General features: G+C 38.8%; 1 protein-coding gene across 1 annotated transcript in view; it reads right to left on the reverse strand.

The window, feature by feature from the left end:
* The window catches only part of LOC103360425 (mannosyl-oligosaccharide 1,2-alpha-mannosidase IA-like), a gene marked incomplete at its 3' end in the record, with an annotated part of 135,604 nt that extends 120,962 nt beyond the window's left edge, over positions 1-14,642 (reverse strand). Inside the window, exon 1 of the mRNA XM_008286171.1 lies at positions 13,982-14,642. Within this exon, the coding sequence (XP_008284393.1) occupies positions 13,982-14,491 (510 nt within the window). The remainder of the gene's footprint in view (positions 1-13,981) is intronic.
* Positions 14,643-20,703: the final 6,061 nt, after the last annotated feature.

Raw genomic sequence — 20,703 nt, forward strand, 5'->3', positions numbered from 1 at the left:
AATGTTGTGTTAATTATTTATTTTTCCATTCGAAAGTCTCCGCACAAATGCAGCCAGTTATCGATGTTCTGGAAATTTACAATGCTGTTGCAACTGCCAGAAAGCTGACCAGTTGAAACTTTAATTGTCTGTAGTAAATGGAAAACAACCACACCCACAGTATGCCTCAATATCACGAGGCAAGATATCACATTTTTTTTTCATCCCTATCTATCTTCAAATACACCTTGAACAACATAGGCTTTAGTGTTTTAATGCTTAAATGTTTCAGCTGAGATGAAATCAACTGGTCTTCTTCATCATGGGAATAGGGGTCTTTCAGTTCTTTCATGTTGAGATTTGTTGTTGCTTCTGGCATGAAAAATAAATTACAGAGTTTTATTGATTCTTTACATCAAGGTGAGATTGTCTCTTATGTGTAAGACAATACCAGGATAAAACACTGAAAAATTAAAAAGCACTATATAGTACTGGTACTTCCTCAGGATAAAATGTGACCGATTTTTGACAAAACATAAAATTAAACCTGAGATCTTAGTATGGAGAACGATAGATTATCACATGACATTCATACATGTGCAAACATTTTGCATGTCACATTTACTTGGTGTTGAACTTTTGTTCACTTGAATGAATAGGATTCCAACTTCACTTAACTAAGACAAAGTATAACGTGATTGCCACAGGTTCAGCCTCAGAATTTGTTAAATATTAACAATAGACTAATATAATTGACTTCTAAAAGTCAATAACACACATGCATATTTCTTCACTATAACACAATACCCATCTATAATAACAAAATAAAATGCATGTCTCCAAAATACCTCATAATATTGAGTTAACAAAAACAGGTCTGTTTAAAGATTCAGATAATTGTATGGGTTTAAAACATTTATTTGGTTTAAGAAGAGAAAAACTGCTCAAACCACAAACTGAACACTTATTTCTTCAGTTTCAAAATCACCACCACAACAACATGAACACTATATCCTTCAGGTTATTAGAGAAAATCCACATCACTACATTTGGAGATATCATTTTTAAACAGTGACGATTTATAAATGTAACAAAAAAAAAAAAAAAGCGATAAAAAAGAATCACTGTTCTAGCCATCTGTTATCATTAGCATCTAATCATTTAGACAGATCCCCTCATCATGTGCTCCTCTCACACAACTAAAGCTGGAATACTAAAACACAAAGGCATTAGACTAAAGACTAAATTCATTACACTAAAGAACAATATTGATTTGGCTTTGAACCGCATACAGACTGTGTTAATATTAAGCACTTTACCTATAAAATTGCTGTGTCATATCATTTAATCATATCTATGCCCAACAAAGCTTCAACACCACACTCTAAAGCACCTCTGGAACTGATTTGACAACTTAGATCAATTTTATCTCACAATTGTTTGTTCTTGTTTTATATTATTCCCGTAAACCTAAAATATAGTGACTCTCCAATATTACACACGTGATTGTGACCCAGTGGACTGTAGATGTGATCAACCACTGAGCGAGATAAGACAAATCGTACCTCCTGGCCACGCTAGTCCAACAGCTACGACAATTGCACATGGTCATTAATAGCAATGCCAGTGCACAGATTTTACATGCATGTGTTCACCCAAAGCCCCACGAGGCTGCACTGGCCAGCATACATCACTGTCTATAGGAAAAGGAATGTTAATAATCCTGAGAGCCTACTGTAGACTGCTAATGAGCCACAAAGCCATGCACGGCAAGCCTTGTCTGAACTCACCCTGACCGGAGTGGCATCGTCTCATCGGCTTCTCTCCAGTGCTTTCAAATTCTGTTTTCTCTTCTTCTTTTTTTTCTTTTTTTACCTACGTATAAAAAAGCCTGCAATATAATTAAATACTAGTAAGGTTGAAAAAGAGGGACTAATTATCTGCAATACAATGGCTCTAATGTTAAATTCAAAACGTCACAGCTCCACCACCAGCTCAGAGCTTCTCTTTTTAACATAAATACTGTTCTCACTCACGAACTAATTAATTAATATCTCTTGGTTCGACTTTGTTTTTTGTATTTTTTTACTTTTTTCTTTCCAGCTAATGAGGCACACCTCCTTTAAATGTTTTCACATTAAAAACCTTGTCATGAAATGTAGAGATTATGGCCTCTGAACCGCATGAAACTGAGGGCTTTAATGTAAGCAAACAGCAGCAAATTAACACAGGAAATGGAGGGAGATCAGAAAACAAGAAGTCGTCTTATGACAGTATAATCTAGTTCACAAAACAGAACGAAAGACATGTCTCTGATAATGATCTGTCAAAGACCAATTCTTTAAGACTTAAAAAGTGAGAAGTGTTATGTTAAGCAATGATTCTCATTAAAGAAGGACAAAAATAAGACACGACTACTGTACAGCAAGGACTTTTGTTTGTAAGAGAAACAGAATGTGAGTGAAAGAGAAAGAAAAAGACTATGAGAGAAAAGGGAAGAGAAACTGACAAATACCAATTTGGGGAGCAATCATAACCCCCTCTTACACCAAATAAAACGTGCTCACATTGGTAGAGTTACTGGAATCTGTCAATAGGCAGCTGCCCACAGCAGGAAGAGGAGGCTACCACACACATGCTCACAACAGAAGGCCAGGTCCATTTCCTACTGCAGGCCAAGGCCTGTGGTGTATTGATAGGATTCAGTACAGAAAAGCAAAGCTCAAAAGCTCACCTTTAACTCACAATGCAAGCCTGTATATACAGGAGGTCTGAGTGGAAAAAAAAAATAACTACCACAAGACTTTCTTTTGCTGAACCTACAAATCCATTTCAGATTCTGTTATGTGGGGCTAGGAATATTATGTCTCTTTAGACTTGTTCTTTGATAGTTTCAAAAGCATATCCAACAGTTTATGGCTGGCTATCGTTGATGGTGGGGCTACACGCTCTCTGGAAGCTCTCTGGAAGCTCTCTGGAAGCTTAAAAACGAGCTGTAAGTGAAAGAGAGTGGAGTGAGTGACGGAGGCATCAGATGGAGGTGGTTCACTTGATGCGTGGAGGGAGCATGAAGGGTTATTGATGACTTGTTATTGACATTTCATTTTAGCTGGCTTTTTCAGGCACTAATTACTCTTAGTCTTGTGTAAGGTAAAGGCACTGCAGCATTAGCTGACTGACTATTGTACTTCCACTGGATGACTGAAGGCACATTTCAAACCTCCACAGTCGCAATATGACTCATAATACAAAAGCATTACACTGTGCAACAAATTCTGTTCATTTAACTTCACTTAATGCTTAAAACACTCAATAATAACAGTTTTAAATGACATCATCTGGCGCCTTCATGCCTCACAACACCCAAAATTAAGCCCAAGGCAGAAATGCACTTAACTTGCTGATGGCTTGGCTACATCTGGAATTCAAAACTGGTACTGCAACTAGAAATAACCCAGGTTTGATGTCAGTTTGTAAGTCCTGTATCATAACCTCTGAATCCACTGTCTAAATCCCCTTAGCTGTTGAGATGTCATCTTGCCAGTGTAATTAATAACTGGGCACAGGACACAAACGGCTGTTTTCATTATAGATAAATCTGCCAAGTTTTGCAAATGAACTGATTGTTCACCTTTTTCTTGAAATGTCAGACAGCAATTAAACTGAGCTGAACTAAAAATGTTAAATGACGACTTGCTTGATCAACAGTCCATTTTCTACAAGACAACACAAAAAAAAGCAGACAATTTGAGACGCTCCAATCAGACAATGTTTGTCATTATTCAAAAATTAGTTGTTAATCAATGTTTTGTTGGTCAACAGATCAATGAACTGAATGACTGTTGCAACTATAATCATATTGGTGGTCATGGGACCAACCTCATGGCATCTGTGATAAAGTCGATTCAAGGCTCATGTACTAGATTGCTTAAAGATGTCAACACCATTTCACAGCTATTCTCATTAAGAAGATTACCAAGGGGGGAAATCTCCACCAAGGTTTATATTTAAGCCCTGTGATAACATGTTAACAGGCTTTATTCAATAAAAAATAGAATAGAATTTTTCTTCACAAATATATTTTCTCAAGTCAAAAATGACTCTCTACACTCTCATGGTTTTTGTTTATTTGTTGTTTTTGTTCAGTTTTTTCTCTTTTTTTTTGAATATATGGAGTTACTGCTTAACTTTCACTCACTTTCATCATGATTTGAAAATAGAGTTCAAAAAACCTGACTTGTTGATACTAAAGTGGCAGGTGGAGCAAGAACACAGTGCTGCTGGAATACATGTTTAACCTCCGTGGCTCCATTGCCGAGGGCACTGTGTGCATTTAATTTGGTATACTGTATATGTATAGTATTTTCTACTTGGTTGTGCAGCTTCCTACCCATGCTTCAAGGGTTGCTTGTGCCTTGACCTATAGCACAAACACTACATAAGAGTAATAACGATCCATCTAATTTATTTTGCTCCAAGCTTTTCCAAATCAATGCTCAATGACTATGCATGAGCAGGAACGTAGCACAGAGACAGTGGATACAGTAACAGCGATAAAGGGGTAGATGTACCTCTGAGGCGGATACAGTCTATAGGCAATAAAGCTTAATATACCGCACCATCTCGACATCTACGCCTGTGGTGTGTAGGATGCTGGGGCTTACCGTTGGCTATGGCTGGGTTATACAAAGGCTACAAGACACACACATAGACACAGATACATGAAAGATGTGCACCAACAGTTCAAGTGTGTATTTATGCAAAATGTCCCAGTCAGTCACTCTAGAATCTATATTCCCTGGTAGGGAGACCTCATAGCCAGGAGGAAGATTTGAAACAAGTGCATTCATTGGCACTGTCCACCAGCAACTAGAATCCCCAGAAACCCAGCCGCTGGACCAATCATCAACACTGACTTTGTAAGAGCTGTGCAGTGACAATTTACATTAATATATGTATTTAAAATATCCAAAACCCGTTGGGCTATCCAGTAGGCCTATACATTTGCAGGGACTTTATTACAATACTGCAATATTCATTACTTGGACCCCATACTGCTAGCCGGTGTCCTAGCTTTAGGCAAGAGGTACAGAATGATTTGTCTTCATGAGTTAGAAGGTGGGCATCGTGATTTATTACAGTAGACTCAAACCTCGGTTAATTTCCAACGTATAACACTGTCCATTGAATTTAAATTCACTGCTAGAACCAAATGTTCACAATAGTGAAAGCTTCCCTTAAATTCATCTCAGTAGAGAGAATAAGGACAAAAAAAAATGCTACTGTGGAACCAGAGTATTTCTTCGTGACTAATTGTTTCAGCTTTGGCTGTAGCTAATGATTATTTTCATGACTGATTAATCTAGGATATTACTTTCTAAATTATCTCAAAATTTTGTTTCACCTGGTCTATAAAATGTTAGAAAATAAGCCCGTTGCTATCAAAGATTTCAGCAAATACTAACAAGACGAGGAAAGGAACTGGAGATAAGCAAACTTAATTCAATTTCTCCCAATTACATAATCAGTTAATCATTCCAGCTCCATGTTTTGTGCTTATAAAACCAAAGCTACATAAAGAGCTAATATTGTGTATGTATTCCAACCAGTAGCGTCAAAGTGTGTATTTTTAGTAGAGGAGAAAAAAAAAAAAAAAGAACTTTAATGTCATTGATTATGGTGGTTTCAAGTTTCAACTTCAAGTCAACAGAGTTGGTACAGATTTCTCGTTTTAGTGGTTCAGTGTGGATTTGGAAAAGAAGACATGAGCCTGATGTCAAGTCTTCTTGTATTCTGGAGATGGACCTCATGATAGGACCAAAACAGACGTAACATTTATTGATTTAAAGTTCCTCTCTGGTTATCGATTACACCCCTAACTCCTCACTGTGCATCAAAATTACATATTTGGAAGTTTGTTCCATGAAAAACAAATCCCTTCATGTTATAAAATGGCTTCGATGTACCTCTACGCTTCTTAAGAATGTGTGATCTATGAAATCCCTGCCTGTTTCTCCTCCACCTACACTGCATCCTCCAGGTGGAAATACTCAACTATGACAATGACTGCTTGTTTTGCCTATGACATGTATTCTAGCATATAAAAGAAACCATATGAACATGTTAACAAGTTGAAAATAACTTAAATGTGCGTGCATCAAGCCGAGTTTCAACAACAAGAGACGTCTGAGGACATTTCCAGTACGGCAAAAGTCCCTTTATAGATCAAATTATGAAAAGGTTTATATAAATAAATGACTTTCTTGATGAGCCTGTTAATTCTGATTAAATGTTTACGTCAAGTATTTTCATTCTGACTGGCTGTCATTTGCATTAGTGGCATAAAAAGGTTCCAGGGAAATGCATCTATTATTGATTAATGTCTTTAGTAAAATTAGCACAGGGAACTAATTTCTCTGACTCCATTAGCACACAAGTACATCAATGTACATACTCACATACTTATGTAGGAAACAGTGATGCTGGTTGTGAGCCACAGCTTTTACAGCCATTAGACAATTAAGCAGAGCACCTGGAGGGGCCAGCAGTAACTCTATCTGACACACATACACACACACACACACACACACACACATGTCTGGTTTTCACTCTAAGAAAAGAAGTAGGACCAGGGAACCAGAGGCAATTAGTTCAAATGGTCGATACAGAAATAGGACTTAAAGGCTGCCAAGTTAGCCCAAGTAAGAGACTGGAATTTTATTTCAGGCTCTGAAGGTTGGCAAAGAAGCATAATAGCTTTTTTTTGGTGAAACACATGCACACTTGCAAAGACGCACCCACACATGCACACACAGTGGAAAAACAATTGTGTTGGGAGTGGGGAAAAATAGGAACTGAAATGCAAACTGTACACAGCAAAGCAGAAAAGGAGAGAGAAGAAAGCAGAAGCTCGGATTTAGGTGACGACAAAGAGAGGATGAAGAGAACAGCAGAGAGGAGTAAAGAAAATACAGTAGAAGGAACTGACAGGCATGGACAGATGTAAGAAGAGAGGGAGAAGACAGATGTTTAATTCCTCCTTGACAGTCAGCTTTGGGCAGTGACCACAGACCTTTACAAGCCATCAGTATCTTATCTATGGCTCTCTGAACAGCAAGATGAGTGTATACAAGCCACTGCTTGCAGTTTCCTCTGCGTATGTGCTTTTTAAAGAAGACGAGGTGCTGACAGATGTGACGGCCTGACAGCATGATAAGGGATTGTCCTTTAAGATACATACTGCAAACACGCTGTCCTTATGGCAAGCCAAATGGTTATTTGCATCTCATCTGCATACTTAAGCTGCAACAAGCTCCATTTCATCACAAACACACAGCAGGAAGATGAGTCAGGCAGGACAGTAGCGGTTGCTCAGAGCAGAAAAGGTGAATGTGTGTGTGAGTAATATATGGCAAAGTCTGTCATTGTATCAAAAATGCTGTCAAAATTATAGGGCTTCAGCTGTGGTTCTTAAAGCAAGATTCCGCTTTCTCCAGAGGTCCTCCAGGGAGTCCCAGGAGATCCAGGAGAACCCTAGCAGAAAAATAACTATTCAACCAGTGTAATTTTAGTTTCAAAGCAGCCACTAACTCTAGTATGGATTCAGAACCAAAACCAACCAGTTCACAAGTCGCTTTGCATGCTAACAACTAGGTGCAGAGTAAACACTGCATGTTAAGCCATGACCACAAACTGTTCTAGGTTGTGATGTGGTCAGTTAAGACAAGCGACATCTTTTCTAGTAAGGCCCTAATTTTACACATGGATTCTCCAGCCCGTCTCTTCCGATACAGTTGTTTTATAGGGTTGTTACCAATATCCATTATTAGTAATACACACCGATAACTCGATATTCAGGACAAATCTTCATGTTCAGAAAAAAAGGTTAAATCCTGTCATCATAATTTAGAATAACATTAACTGAATAGTTAATTGAAAGAGAACTTTTCAACATTCAGTCAGTTCTGATATACTATTACTTGTGACTTTTAATCAATCAGATGTGGTGACTAAAGATAGAGAAAGGTGGCTGTATCAGAGCCAAAGTAGCAGCAGTTTATTTGATTAGGATTGGTTCAAACCATAACAATACAGATACTCAACAAACTCCTGAATATCTGGCACAATAATCAACCAGGCCAATAGTCACTTGACCCCTAGCATCCATTAATACAGATGCCAATTTTTTTTCCCATTTAAATTATGTGAACAATAACAATGGTGCTTTTATTGTGTGCTTTCATTTTATTTTCTTCCATTTAAGCTTTATTTACTATATGAGGCAAAACAAGAACAATTAATTATTTACAATGACAGCTTGACAGCTGCCAAGACACTTCAAGGGAGGCATGTCAGTTGCAGATATCAAGGGTTTCATCTGTTGTTCCACAGCTTTAAACAACTAGAATGAATCAAAATATACAGGTTTTTACCTTCAAGAACAGTCTGATTTCAACACTACTAAGGCATAAATGCACCAGCACATACTGACACCCTGTTTCTACATGAAGTGCGAATAGGACACATGTCGATTAAACATGCACGCAACATGGATTTAACCGATCAATAAACTGTTGCAGGTGAGTCTGTGTTGGTCACTGTTCAAAGAGTCTGCAACAGTAATGCCATCATTCTATAGCTGAAGAGCAAAATTAGACGAATTATATTGACGTGATTAGTAAAGACAGTTCAGTTACCCATTTGATCTCTCAGTGCACATTTCCGTTCACTTTGTTTCTTGCTTAAGGAGGTGCTGAAGTGATATTTAAACATCAATATAATTGAATTGAATCTGTAATAGAGAAACATATTCACCTAAGTCAGGCTGCGTGTGACCTGCAGTTAAGCTGGAAAAAAAATCACGGACACAGGTTTCAAGTTAACTGATTCACCAGCAACCATGTGTTGGTCTCAATGGAATGCAAGTGTGTGGTAAACTGAAAGAACGCAAGAATAAGTAAATCCTTCATAACCTCTAAAAATGTCATTACATTCCAGGAGTGCTATGAATGTTCCTGAAATGCAATCCAGTGCAAAACATGCTACGAAACATGTGGCAGACAGAAAAGTAGTTTACTGTGTCAAATAAAGCAGGTGTTCGAACATCCAGCATCAGCCTCATCCACCTTGATTTTCCCTCTGTTTATCAGCAAAGGTTTTCATTATTACCCCCCACTGCTTTAGCCTCCAAAGCCTGTGTGAGAGTGAGTGAAAGCCCAGGCGGCACACTGTGGGGAGGCGGGGTTCTCCGCAGAGCCTTTGATTTCAACCAGACAAACAGATTTAGCTGATTGTAGGATTGTGGCGGTCACTCACAACAAGCCGTTTATCCTTTACAGAGTGGCCCCAGCAGCCTGTCCTCTGCCCATCACAAACACAACACTCACCCACTGAGACCACAACACAGTGCGAGGCAGATCCCAGGATAACTGGGTCAGAGGGTGGTGAAGTGGAGTAAGAAGAGGCCATCTCAGAACGATATCTTCAAATAATTTAAAAATCCTCCACTAAATAACAGCAGGCCACCACAGATCGAGGGGGAGCAAGTAAGAGTGTGTGGCTGTGTTTGGTCAACAGGGGTATTGGCTTTACTCGACAGAAAGGGTGAAAAAAACCAGAGGACTGTACAGGAGTTAAGCATAAGCTTTAAAACTTGGAGCTGTCAGCTGCAAGTGTGCTTAATGAATGGCTTAAAATATCTGAATAGCAATAAAGGTGAATAATTTGTCATGTCACATTACTTTTGACTGAGAATAATGTCGGCCTAATTGTCCTTTAAAAATTATGCACATTTTAATCAGATGCTCTTTTGGTGCAGGAGCCAAGCAAAGCAAAGCACCTCCACAGACATCATTTTTTTAACAAAAATCATTGAGATGATCCTTGAGATGGAAAACAAATAATCACAATATCACAAAGACGGTGCTACGTTTGTAGCCGTGCTGCTACTGATAGTCCAATTTTCTGACCCTGCTGCCAACAACTATTGTTTTCCTCACTGCTACTATTGTTACATCTTTTGAAACTATAGCTATGAGTGCAGAATCTAATTCAATTACTCACATTGCTACAACTGCGCTAAAGATTTTTTGGGAAAAAAATCGTTTCAGAAAACACCTAAAGCCCTAAATTGTGACTGTAAGTGATCAAAAGCCAATCAATAGAGAAGTCATTGCTGAAGCACAACATTCTCTGATAGAAGTACAACCTCTTCTGCTGCTGTTACTCACCATTATGTCTTCTTTGACCACGACTGTAATCTTCCCTGCTACTACTACTACACGTATTATGTTGTGCTGCTATTTATTCGATAACAGTAAGATTTATTTGAGAGTTGCTGTTGCAGTAAATCACTGCCACCCAAACCGTAAAATCTTTAAAAATGACATGAAAGCCTTGCATTAGCCGCCAGACAAACTATCAGTTGAATCGGGCCACTCATGAATAAGGAACATCATCTGAACGCAATGATTTTGAACCTAACACTATTTTCTTATGGCAGCAGACAGAATGTTTTGCCTTCTCTGGAGACAAATGGCAACTGAAGACCTTAAACCATGCTCAGCATGTGCAATTATCTCTATTCAGGCAGAACATATGTAGCTGCAGGTTTCAAGCATTACACTGTGTGCTACCTGTCAACCACAACTGCTAGATTTGAATCAATAGCTGTGACCAAAAAATAAATGCTATAGATAAATGAAAACGTAACCCTGTGAAATAGGTTTGTCAAAACTACCCTACTCTCTTCCTATTGATTTTTTCCAATTGCATCTCCCGTTTTGCCAGAATAATGTGAATATTTATTTAAGAGATTAGCAAGACAAGACCTCAAGACCTGTAGATCATGTTTTATATATCTATTATCTCTTGTTTTAGAGTTATTTTTGGCCCGAAAAATGTATCTGACTTTGTGTCATTTACAGTTGTATCATGCTGAGAAGATATGAAGAAACTATTTTGTGGTGTTGTTTTCTTTTAATTCAAAGCATTACGCCCTCTCACCTGGGATTACAATGTGATGATTAGTTGCTTTATTAGGTTGGAGGTTTTGTCAGGTTTTGCATTTGTTTTCCTGTCTTTGAATATTGCCTGTCACGCAGCATTTCTCAAACACCGCAAGTTTACTTTGACCAAATAGAGATTAAGAAGCACGTCTGTGTTGGAGGTCATGCAAAGTGACCTCTCCTTACCTTTGATCCTCTCATTTAACAATAATACACACGACTGATTTTGTTTGGAAAGAAGATCCCACCTTAAATTCTGACACAATAAAAAAGGTAATTACTCTATTGTTTAAAGTACTACTGGATTTGTTTATGTGTTTACTGCTAAAGGTGATTATCAATCATTAGCTGGTGAATACAAAAATGTTTTAACAAAAATGTAAAAATGATCTTGCTAACATTTTCAAAAAGCAACATCAGTGCCTATAAATGTCGAACGCTGTCTTAAAAAAAACCCACTTTATTCTGAAACAGTTGTGTTTTCAATGGGATCAGCGCTGTGCTGACTTTTCTCCCAGCTTATTAATGTCCATTTCAAAGTCAGGCAGTTCACATTTGAGCTTCAAAACACAACCACTGAGCTGGGATGTTGGAAATTTGAGATTTAGAGGCTCAATGATGAAATCCAACAAAACACACAATCTTATTTTGCCAAAAAACACAGTATTTAGAGCAGTCAGTAGACAAGCATAAATATATGTAAATGCAGTAGTGGCACGTCCTAATTTATAAACAGAGTGGTTTCTCATTGACATGATGTATTTATGCCGCGTTCATGTTGTTGACAGCATAACCGCAGGCTTTCCTAACTGTTTAGTGTCAGGTGATGAGGTCAAAAAAAGTCAACCATCCACATGACAGTCGGTCTTCAATAAAAAACACACCCAACAGGATTCAAGATTGCATTTACAACAGACTTCTCTGTGATATAACAATAAAGAATCACACTTTAATATGTAATCAGACAATGTAACAACATGGTGATTAAGATAAGATTGTGATAAAGTTAGATCAAGGTTTCTCAGGGTCTTGCAAGCTTAGCAAAATGTGTTAGTAAGGGTCATATTCTTTTCATGTATAAATGTCTCCTGAGAGCACAAGTTAGTGAGGTAAATTTGTCTCTAGTATTTGGTCAGATAAATCTGTACAAACTTGCGGTGTTAATATTGCTTTCTCGATTGGAAAGCACTTCATTCAATGTCTGCTTCTAATGTATTGTATAAATATCGGTGACTTCATTTTTAACGAGACTCCTGCATACTGTCTAACTTGTAAAATTATACTTATTAGCAACATTTTCTTGCACCAAAACATCACTAATAAGTTTATTTTTTAAAGGTTAGACAGTGTGCAAAAGTCAGCTTAAAGCTTTTGGAAACGCTTTTCTCTCTCCTACGCACCTGCCTCATGAAATACAGTACGAACAGTTCCTCTGACTTGACTTGACAAACAGCCACCGCCTAATACTATGACTCCAATGTTGATACTGAGCCATTCACTCAAATACATCAGTGTGATATTTCATTTTGTCAATATTGCCCGTAGCTCCACAGACATCCCAGAGGCAACTCAAGGAGGTCACATCCTGACCTCCTTCGTATCAGCTCGAAGCCACAATGACCCAGACATTTCTGATTTTCCCATGTTTTTTTTTAAAATAACATCAGTCCACCTGAATGCGCATACGTGTGCTCAATCAGGCTGCTAAACCTTATCTGCTCACTCGGTCAGCTGTCGTCTGTGTGACTCTATCAGATAACCTGAATGAGTAAATGGAAATCAAGCTCCCTTGCTGACATCTCTCCAAAAGCCATGTATTCAAAATACCACCAAATGCATTGCTAATATATCTCTCTAGATTTGGTTTAATATTTTAGTGAGGATATTTTAGCATCAGTGAGGATCAACTAGGATCATAACAGCCCAGACGAAGCAGCAGACTAGCTGGATACCATCACCTGCCATCTGAAACCACCTCTGAGACTTCACCTCTGTGCTTTCCACTTGTTTCCCCACACACACTGTGCAGTCATGACATAACAAAATAATACCAGGCAGGCTACCTGTTGGTGTTTTCCCACCCCTACAAGGCTACAAGGCTGACGCCTGGCATCAGAGTACACAGGAGCTATAGAATAACGAGGATCTGCAGGAGCACTGTGACACTATCCCTGTAAATAAATCTAAATTATGCATCCTGTTAATATTATATAAGAACATGAAGGCGCAGGTTCGGAATTATGGGGTACATGGAGAATGTAGGTCATACAAACATCTGTGAAAGCCTAAAAAAGGGGGATTTTTTTTTGTACCCCGCAAGCCCACCGTGAGGAGGGTCATGGATCATTTATGTGATAACTGACCGGAGCTGGTTCTGCACCAGCCCTGTATTGTTCTGACAGAGGAAACTTGAAAGACAGGTAGATAAGCCCGGAGGGGGGCGGTGGTTACTGCAAGCATTTCTTCCTATCCTCCAGGAACTGACTGCTTCTGAAAACCCGTGCAGAGACGAAACGTCACGCCGAACTCCGTTTAAAAATCTGCCAAGCGGACGTGTCAAATCCTCAGGTGTGACAGGTGTGCACTGATCCGCAAACAAGGTGTAATCTCCTCAGCTAAATACTACTAGGATATCCTCCGCATTCCGGCTACAAGTAGTCGGCTGTAGTCGGCTTTGATCAAGTCAAATCACAAGTTGTTCACTCGGTGTGTGCACCTACTGCAACAGCTCTCCGCGGACAACACTTTGAGGATAACTGGAGAACATTTAGTTAAAGTTTAAATTTGGTTCACTTCACTGCTCTGTGGCGTGTGTAATGTGCGCCGATTTGTAAAGAGGATGTGAACGATTCGTTTTAGGTGTTGAGTCATCTTCTAACAAAACTATCAAGAGCTCAAAGCGGAGACAAATAGAAACTGTCAGATTTAACGCGGAGTTTGGTTCGAGGTTTCCCCCCCTCACAAGCCAACAGCGCGTGAGCTCAACAGATCCTTACCTCTTTGATTTTGGTCCGTCTCTCTCTGGTTTCTGGGTCCAGCGGTTCGTGTCCCGTCGCCCCGCGCGGCCGGTGATACTCAACGAAAGGCAAATTATTGACATCCTTCACACCTTGACCCATACTCTCCTTCGCAACTTTCTCCTTCTCACTTAAAATGTCTTGTTTTATCTCGTCGGGCCGTTTCTGTAGAGTATCCTTAGCCTCTAAAAGAGCTTTCTCGTGGTCTTTTCTGATTTTGGCCAGGACCCTGTCGTCGTTTCCAGCCGAACCTAAGTCGCTGCTGTCCGGACCGGTGCGGGTGTTGGTCTCGACCGCGGAGGAATGAAAGAAAACTCCGCTGAGCAGCTTGGACGAGTCCGGTAGGAAGAAAATGGCCCCGAAACACAGGGTTATAAAGGCGCTGAAAACTAGTAACAAAATAAATTTCTCTGTCAACCTGAAAGAAGTCGGGCTGGCAGACTTCCTATTCGGGGTCGCGGTAAAAGGCAGAAGAGTTGCAACTGGCATTTTCCCTCTTCCTTCAACAACTCGAACAACAAACAAAACAAAAAAATGATTTCAAACACTCGCTTTAAGTCGCGGCGGGTTCAGCTTCGTCTTATTCCGTTCAGAAATCCATTTCCAAATGGTACGAACCGTGTCGAAGGTAGAAGAACAGCGGTAAAATCTCCGGTAAAAAGTTGAGGAGTGAGGCTGCTGTCCATACCGGAGACTCTCTGCAGACAGACCGAGTCTAACGGCTCACACAGGAAGCAACGGTGATGGGCGTGACTGACAGCCCCGATGAGCGAATCACAGCCCGGCCTGTGAGTGGGGGCGCTCCGGTGGGGCGGGGCTTCCCGACGGCGGGGTATAAAAGCGCTGACAGCCGCGCCTGACACTTCATTTCCCACCAACCTCACAGGGAGCAGGATGGGAAGTTCTGTATATACAGGACTAAAGCTTCCTTTTTTTTCCCAGCCAATTCAGAAAATAAACGCTGCAATTACTTCCTTTTATTACCAAGTGTGTCCCAAAAGCCATTAAATCAGAATCAGATTGAATACCCTATGAATAAATCACCCACCTACCTCATGCAAATGAAGTGACAATCAATCTGTTTTTATTGTTGATAACTGTGTTTATTCCTATTCTCAAAAACTGAATAATTTGCACAAAACTTAAACATAGCCTTTTACTCATACATAGCAGTAAAATGCTTGTTCTCCTTTCTTCAGCCTGTTGCCCTGTTCATGTTTTATTTGTGTTTGTTAGGCTTTTTGTCTTAGTACTTTTAGCAAAGGAAAAAGTGGAGTCAAATTTCCTGTATGTGCACACATACTGGCCCAATACAGCTGCTTCTGATTCTCACTCACATTGGTGAGCAGCACCTTTACACCGGGTGAAATGTTTTTTTTATTACCATAATAATGGCAACAGCAATTTAAAGTCAGTAACTGCATTTCAGTTACTAATTCACGTATTGCCCCATTATTTTGACATTCCTTTGGCTTGCTATCTGCTGCGATTTCATTTTATTTATTTGACAGGAACAGTGCACATTAATCAATGGAAAGATGCACTGGAATGAGCCAGAGTTAGTACCAAGAGGCTAATGTCCGTCTGTTGTCCCTGAGCAGTTATTCCAAAGGCAACTTGGAATTAGTTGACATATAACAATTGGAACATAGAGCTAATGTATACAGACTAATACCTGTGCCAGTACAAAGTACACCAACCAGTGAAGTTATACCACAACGATGATTAATTAACAATACTGCAAACAAAAGCAAGACAAATAGTACACTAACTCCAGCATGCTTTTATTTATTCAAACATTAAAATGGATACATGTGTGTTGAACAAAGTGAGGACTGTAACCACCGACTACATTCCTGGCTGGCTTAGCTTCTGGCCTTGTCACATGTCTTTGTGCCTTGCCATCAGGTTTTTCAGAAAGGCTTTAAGAGGGGGTGGAGGGGAGCGGTTTATTAATTGACACGCAGGTGATGTGGAAAAATCTCCTGCAGAGCTGTTGTTGCTTTTTACATTATTTATCATCTACACTTTATATCTCATGTTTTGCATGTCCAACGAATTGCTTACTCGCACTTACAAAGAAAAATGCCACACTTGCTTATGCAGAGGTGCAGCTAGAAATGCTCCTCACAATACACCACTGACTACTATTGAAAACCTCATCTATTACAATTGTACAGGGTGCTTATTATTATTCATAGGCCTAACAAATGGATAAAACCCCTCCGTCCAACAATATATAAGTACATGCATGCATGCATGAATGCACATAAACACCTACTGATGAGATCTATGATCTTTGTTAGTCTGTGTGCGAATGTGGGAGATAAATGGCAATCATTTCTATTGTCTCTGTTGCTAACTAATAATGGTTTGATGAACCAGTCAGCATTACACATAAAACATGTAATTTAACTGAAATAGAAATTGGAATAAATCCCAGCTATGTATGAGTTTTATTGGAGAGAGAGAAGAGAAAAAAAAATCTATCTGGGACTTCTGTGTTATTATAAAAACTGATGAGGGTGTGCTCCTGTTTTCAAACTGAATAATTCATCTTCTTTGTGTGATTTGAATGGAAAAATGTTTGCTGGCTGTCGGACATTTTCTTTAGCATGAACATTTCTATATTGTACATATCTGACAAAAATATGTCATACAAATCACTGGACCAAGAGAAAGAAGCATTGTTGGGACTGAAAGCGTTGTCAGTTATATTATGTACTTCACCTGTGGAGAGATGGAAAGTCTAATCTGGCGATGACAGATGCGCTGCCACATATTGAAATTCTAATTCTGGGATGACAACATGTCTAAATGATGACACACGTCACGTATGATTACTTTCTTATTCCGTGTTTCAAGCAGAAAATTAAATCTTGGATGAAATGTATGGCATCTCAATATTGAACGAAGAATCTCTTGTGGAAACAGTTGTGACAACCAACACTCTTACCTGCGTCATTTCATCAGTGTTGGCTTTTTCAGTGGGATTTGTTTTCAACCTGAGTGGCTGGTGATAATGTATGAATCAAAGAAACACCATTTTCCCCGTGGTGTTGTGGTTTTCTAGGTGAGGAGGAACAAATGTCCTTTGTTGTGACGCTGGTTTAACTTGTAGAGAAGCAGTGGAGGGTAAACCCACTTTTAAGGCTCCTTCAAAGGAAAAATCCCCCTTGTATACTCTAAGACTATTAGATCTTAAACCCAGCGCTCCCTTGGAGTTACTTTAGAACTGAGGAGTACTTTAGTTTTGTTGATATCATTTTCCTGTAGCCTCGTGGGAAAAGCTGTCCACGTCAGTCTTTACGTACCAATTACAAATAGAATATGGGACATTTAAGTAGTGTGCAATATTGCTCATTTCTCATCATAAACTGTTGTGACAGTGTGCCAACTCTGGAGGCAAACACTAAATCTACTAAATGTCCCACGTAATAAAAATCTAAATATCAGTCATCTTAATATAAACACAACATACTTAGAGAAAGAGAGAAACCCGGTGTATACATAATGCATAGTTGATTTAAAATTCATAAGATAGTTTGGATGTGGCTGTTCAAAGGAGATAAACACACAAAGCCTTCAAGCTGCACCAACGAGATGTCATTACGTTGCAATGCATTCTGGTCTATCATAGCAACTGTTGGTGCAGACATCGCTCTCTCTGCCACTTCTGTTCTCCCTGTGTGATTTCTGAATGTTAGTGCTCCAGAGTGAGGCCCGTGCTCTGTGATTGTGAAGGACTGGTAATAAAATTCAAAGGTTGTTTTTTTTTTTTTTGCTTACAAATGTCATAGTCAGACAATAAAATGGATTTTCAAATTCTAAAATTGCTGTAATTGAAAGGTCTGTATAGAGCAGCGATAATAAAGTATTCACCTCCTTTAGATGTTTTCCTCTCCTGCTGCTTCAACATCGAGCCACGGTCAAAACAATTTCTTTTGACAAGAATTTAGCAAAACAAAACTGTTTCATGTCAAAGTGACAACAGATTTCTACAAAGTAATGTAAATTAATTAAAAATAGAAAACTTATTTTGAGAAGTATTTTAATCCACCACAGTTTTGTAGTAACTTTTCACAGGAGTATCCAGCGTTGTCCTACTTTAAAAAAAAAAAAAAAAAAAAGTGTATTAATTTAAGAAAACTGTGTGGCTTTGAGTGTCAACTGAACTCAAAAGTGCTTTTCTGTTCAATCATCTCAATGTGCACAAGAGCCCCTGTTTTCTTAAAGCGACAGTAACCTACATCAAAATAGAAACCTTCCATAGTTTTGCCTTTTACAGAATATTATTCTATTTATCAAATCAAATTATTTTTAATTGACTTCTAACAAATTACTATCAATTCTCTTATTCAGTGAAGTCACTTATTTGTACTAATTTCTATGAACTTTCAAACAAACCACAGACTGCACTTATTATTGAACTAAAACCTAAATAAACTTGTCTTGGCTCCCAAATAATCTAAAACAAGCTTTATCAGCTTTAATGTGTGTGTTTACATTCATGTAACTAACCAAGTTACAGGTTTCTCCAGTGAGCTGTTCTTGAGCATCATGTTACCCAGAAACATGCTTTTATAAAGTCAGTAGTATATATACTATATATAGATCAGAAAAACACTGAACTTGATTTCTCCTGGAGGATGCTGATGTTGTGACCGTACATGTATAGCTGAAACCAAAAGTTTACATACATTGTATAAAAAGACACTTTTTTTCATCTCTTTCTCACTGTCTGACATTAAATCAGACTAAACTTTTCCTGTTTTAGGTCAGCTAGGATTACAAAATTATTTATATTTGACAAATACCATAATAATTAGAGAGATTTTTTTTTAATTACTTTCTTCACCGTCAGAAGTTTTCATATATTTCCTTAGTATTTGGTAGCATTGCCTTTAAACTGTATGACTTGGGTCAAATGTTTTGGGTCTCCTTCCACAAGCTTCTCACAACAGTTTGCTGGAACTTTCACCCGTTCCTCCTGACAGAACTGATGGAACTAAGTCAGGTTTATTGGCTTCCTTGCTTGCACACAGATTTTCTACAGGACTAAGATCAGGGCTTTGTGATGGCCACTCCAAACACTGACTTTGTTGTCCATAAGCCTCTTTGTAACTAATTTAGCAGTATGCTTAGAGTCATTGTCCATTTGAAGACCCATTTGTGCCCAAGCTTTAACTTCCTGGCTGATGTCTTGAGATGTTGCTTCAATATTTCCACATGATGTTCTTTCCTCATGATGTCATCTTTTTTGTGAAGTGCACCAGTCCCTCCTGCAGCAGAACACCCCCACAACATGATGCTGCCACCTCCATACTTCACAGTTGGGATGGTGTTCTCAGGCTTCCAAGCTTCTCCCTTTTCCTCCAAATATAACAATGGTTATTAAGGCCAACCAGTTTAATATTAGTTTCATCGGAGCACAGGACATGTCTCCAGAAATGAAGGTCTTTATCTCTGTGCATTTGCAAACTGTAATCTGGCTTTTTTATGTTTCTTTTGGCGTAATGTCTTCTTCCTCTCTGAGTAGCCTTTCAGCCCATGTCGGTACAGGACTGGTTTCAGTGTGGATAATAGCTCTCTTACCAGCTTCAGCAGCATCTTCACAAGGTCTTTTGCTTTGTTCTGGGGTTGATACTCACATTTTGCACCATCTCTTGGACACACAACCCGTCTCCTTCCTGAGCGGTATGATGGCTGGACATCCCCATGGTGTTTGAACGTGCATATAATGAACGTGGAATCTTCAGGCATCTGGAAATTGTACCCAAGGATGAACCAGACTATGGAGATCCATAATTCTCTTCCTGATATCTCGGCTGATTTCTTTAGATTTCTAAAAAAAAAAAAAAAAAAAAAAATCTCATTTTTCTGGCATTTGGCAAATATAAATAATTTTGGTAATCTTAACTGACCTGAAACAAGAAAGTGTAGTCTGATTTAATGTCAGGCAGTGAGAAATAGAAGGTCATATGTCTTTTTATACAGTGTGTGTAAACTTCTGGTTTCAACTGTATATGGGTGGATTTTGACAAACTTGCACGCGCGTGACAAAAAGCTTTGTGACAGAAAAGTTAGACCAGCAAACTGGTGGATTAAATGAGAAGTAATTTCCGACAGTAATGTATTCTCCACCCAAAGTTGGACTAAAACTGGTCTAAATAAAGTTTTGACTATAAATTTCGACCCATTCATGGCGTGAGGAAATAACTGTCAGTTTACACATGCAGCAGGCTCAGAGGAACATTATTATTCACTCGGCATTGTGTTTACACTGATGAATGGAAGTCCAAAATTCATTCTCCTATTATCTCTGTTTTCGGTTTCCATCATTTTTTGTTTAGCCGTTGGTGCTGGGCCAGTAGCGCCCAATAACAAAACTTGTTGGGTGAAAACAGCTGTCTGCTGCTATTGTAATTAGCCCCTGAAGCCCTTGGCTATTTTTTCAAATTACCTGAAAAATCATTCCCAAATTTAGCCGGTAACAGCTGCAAAACTGTAAAACTAAAATGAGCAACCTCGGGATCAATGGGCAAAAAACACTTGGGAGAATTTTAAAATATGATAAGTCTCTCTATCCTCATCACCAGAAAAACTTGTCTGCCAAAAACAAAATATTAAATTAAAGATTAAATCACAGTTTGATTATGTGATTAGGCAGAAATAAAAATGTCAAAACTGTAAACATTAAA

Source organism: Stegastes partitus, unplaced genomic scaffold, assembly GCF_000690725.1.
Source record: "Stegastes partitus isolate 25-593 unplaced genomic scaffold, Stegastes_partitus-1.0.2 Scaffold438, whole genome shotgun sequence".
Lineage (NCBI taxonomy): Eukaryota > Metazoa > Chordata > Actinopteri > Pomacentridae > Stegastes > Stegastes partitus.